At 33.9% G+C, this 3,650-nt stretch overlaps 1 protein-coding gene across 1 annotated transcript; it reads left to right on the plus strand.

Moving 5' to 3' along the window:
* LOC109347569 (glutathione S-transferase L3-like) lies at positions 594-3,650 on the plus strand. Its single transcript, XM_019587488.1, has 9 exons — positions 594-730; positions 824-959; positions 1,862-1,948; positions 2,073-2,171; positions 2,273-2,375; positions 2,452-2,528; positions 2,728-2,835; positions 3,199-3,279; positions 3,392-3,650. Exons 1-9 carry the CDS (start codon positions 720-722, stop codon positions 3,401-3,403), a joined length of 714 nt encoding a protein of 237 aa, XP_019443033.1. The 5' UTR covers positions 594-719; the 3' UTR covers positions 3,404-3,650.

Genomic DNA, 3,650 nt, shown 5'->3' on the forward strand with positions numbered 1-3,650 from the left:
CAATTCTAAAGAAAAATTGTTTAAATCGCTCTTGTAATATAGTGTATCGAACCAAAAATAATAAAAAAATATTGACTCATATATTATTTGGACGTGTCTCCACAATATATCGTGTTTTGTTTAGCTTAATTGCATTTATCACATTTTTTGTTTAAAAGATTACACTTATTTCTTATGCATGATGGTCAATGTAATGAAAGTTAAAAAAATAGGGAGGTTTGTGTAGATGTAGAAAAGTATAGGGTGATTTATGTAATTTAAATAAAATGTAGTGTAATTTACTCTTTTTTTTAACACAATGGACACCCACTTTCTCCAACGCTGCACAATATAGATATCCACATATTTGACAGAAAAAATGATGGTCAACATATAAAAATTAAGAGAAAAGGCTTACAGTTGATCCTACTAGTTAATTTTTTGTTTGTCTTTCTAGGTTGAGTTTTGAGAGAATCAAAATAAATCGAACTCTTTACATCCATCTTACAAAAATTAGAGTCATAAAATACAGAAACTTTTGAAGTCTTCTATTAGCTTATTTGGAAAGTAACCCTTAATATATTTGGTTGTTGAGAGAGAAATATGGGAAGACAAAGCTTACGTCAGTGCTTGCGATACACACGTTGTGTTGTAGTTAGTCCTATAAAAAGGTGAACACGGTTGAATGTAGACACTATACTATCACGATCCTGATTCCTGAAAGAAGAACAAGAACATCAATGGCAACTGCGTTAGTCACCTTCTCACCTTGTTTCTGTTACTTTTTTTGTTCATCTTTCTCTAACTCTATCTTACTCTTTCTGTAATTGATATTATACTATAGAGGCGTGCAAGAAGTTCTTCCTCCTTCTTTAACTTCAAACTCCCCCCAACCCCCTCTTTTTGATGGAACCACCAGATTGTACACCAGTTATATATGCCCCTTTGCACAACGTGTTTGGATCACTAGGAACTACAAGGTTCTTTCTTCCCTTCATCTCCTCTTTCTATAATTATCTATTTCGGTGTTTTAAATTGCATTTGCAGTAGCTGCTGGGATTGTAGGGATTTGCTATGAACTTTTATGTGATTTAAAAAAATTAAATTTGATGTGATCCATGCGATCATCCAATATGACCCAAATGTTTTCTTGATTGCCTTGCGTCCCGATTCGGCAACAAATGATTTGGCATCGCACTATAATTGTGGACTGATGTGTTTTCGAGGTCATCACAGCAACAATATTACATGATGATGTAGGCCACAATTTGACACACAATCTATTCACATGTGTGTTGGCTTTCATCTTCCTATCTGTTTGAAAGAGAAAGACTTGTCATTTTTTATTTTTTATTAATAGCCTAAAAGCTTATTCCATTGTATGGAGTTTAGACTTCTTTTCAACTCTATTAAAGATTAAAGATGTTTTTGTTGATATTCTGACATAGGGTAATATGTTATGATGGAGTAGAAACTATGCGTTTTTATTGTGATTACAACAACAACCAAGTTTTTATCTCACTAAATGTTTTTAGTATGATTTAAGAAAGAAAGTGTGATCATCATGGTTAGGTATTAAGCAATAATTTTTCTTTCATGGAATTTAGTAAGCAATAATGAATACATTCTGGAAATGTTCTGGGCTTCTTACAAATATTCTGCATCTATATATACTATCTTCAACTGCAAAAAGTTTTCGGATACCTATATTTGTCTTTTATTGTACTTGTGTTTCCTATGGTACTAAGTATCTGTGCTTCTAAGCTCACTCATTGAATAGTCAATATATGTGCCTAAATTGAAAATTCTAGCAAAGAAGTTTTGACTATCAAACATTTTTCTTATTTTGTTCATTCCTTGGTTGGTTAAATTATATTTGCAGGGGTTACAAGATAAGATCGAATTGGTCGGTATTGATCTACAAAACAGGCCTGCTTGGTACAAGGAGAAAGTCTACCCTGAAAACAAGGTGTGTTATTTGGTTATAGAGGATCATAAATTGATGGCTAGTTTTTTATAACGGCTTGATTTAGCTAATTTGAATCACTCAATTGATCTTGAGTCTTGACTTTCTTTTCCGAACATATAAATAGGTTCCATCCTTGGAGCATAATGGCAAGATACTGGGGGAAAGCCTTGATTTGATCAAATATTTAGATGCAAACTTTGAAGGGCCATCTTTGATTCCCACTGTAAGAACTACACACTCTCCTTTCGCCCATCGCGGCGCCTTATCTCCTTCGATTAGTTAGTAGAGCAATGAACTAATGATGTTAAGAAGACATTTTTCTAGGATCCTGCTAAGGAAGAGTATGGTGAGCAGGTGATAGCACATGTTGATACATTCACCAAAGACTTGTTCACTTCACTGAAAGGGGATGCTGTACAACAAGCCAGTAAGTAACATCTTAAAAATTTATGAAAGTGTTTTCGAAATATAAAATATGCCTTTAAATTGATAATTTGAATCAGGTCCTGCTTTTGATTACTTGGAAAATGCTCTTGGTAAATTTGATGATGGACCATTCCTCCTTGGTCAGTTTAGTTGGGTAAGTTGAAATCAATTGAATATCGTTTTTGTCGATACACAACTCAAGAAATTGGCCTGATACTAATGTTCATCAAGATGCATAAGATGAAAGGGGTATCAGAAAAGTCATAACTTATTGCAAAAACAGTGGCTTATAATATCGATGACTTATCGATTTTCATTCATCTGAATAGTGAATGCTTGTGATGTGATATCAGGTGGATGTTGCCTACATTCCGTTTGTTGAAAGATTCCAGACTGTCTTCGCTGATGTTTTCAAGCATGACGTCACGGAAGGAAGGCCTAAACTTGCAGCATGGATTGAGGTACCCGGAAATCTTTTCCTTGGTTTATGGAAATTGCACTAGTTTTATTCATTCTTGTGATGAATTGACCATGACTCATCATCTATTTGTTTTGCAAGTGGAAATAGAATGTTCCATTTGAATTTGACCCTCAACCCTATACATTTATTACGAAGCCTGACTACTCGGGGTCTATTTGCGAGTTTAATTTTGGAGGGGAATGAAAAGAAAGCTTTAGAGATATCCTATAAGTATATTTTATGACTCCCGAGCCCTTCTCTTCGTTCTATTACCCTCCAGAAACCAACTCACAAATAGACCTAAATGCACTGGACATTCCAAAAAGGAGATATGCAGTTCTGAGCAATAATGTTTCTTTTGCAGGAGTTGAACAAGATTGATGCTTATACACACACAAAAAATGATCCTCAGGAAATAATTAATCTGTTCAAGAAACGTTTCTTGGTAATGTGTATATTATCCAACATTTGAATCTTTCACTTGAGTTTGTACAATCTTATTGGTTATGAGAGTTCCATTTGCTACTTTCTTAAACTTTTTCTTTTCTACTCTACAGTCTCAACAGTGAACATTGAATTGCAGCAGGCATCTTAGAAGATTTAGAGTGTGGCCAATAAATCATCATTTGTAGTAATGGAGTGCTTGTTCAAGCAAATATTGGTGTGTGTATCTGCTAGAGTTCCATGATACTTTGGTGTCATGATGTTTTTATTTACCAAATTGTGTGTTTCATTTATGTTTATGTGTCAGCTTGTGATCAACCATGACATTATCTTTTTAAACTATGTTTTCATGTTATATATTGAACTTTGATA

This window comes from Lupinus angustifolius, chromosome LG05 (genome assembly GCF_001865875.1).
Source record: "Lupinus angustifolius cultivar Tanjil chromosome LG05, LupAngTanjil_v1.0, whole genome shotgun sequence".
Lineage (NCBI taxonomy): Eukaryota > Viridiplantae > Streptophyta > Magnoliopsida > Fabales > Fabaceae > Lupinus > Lupinus angustifolius.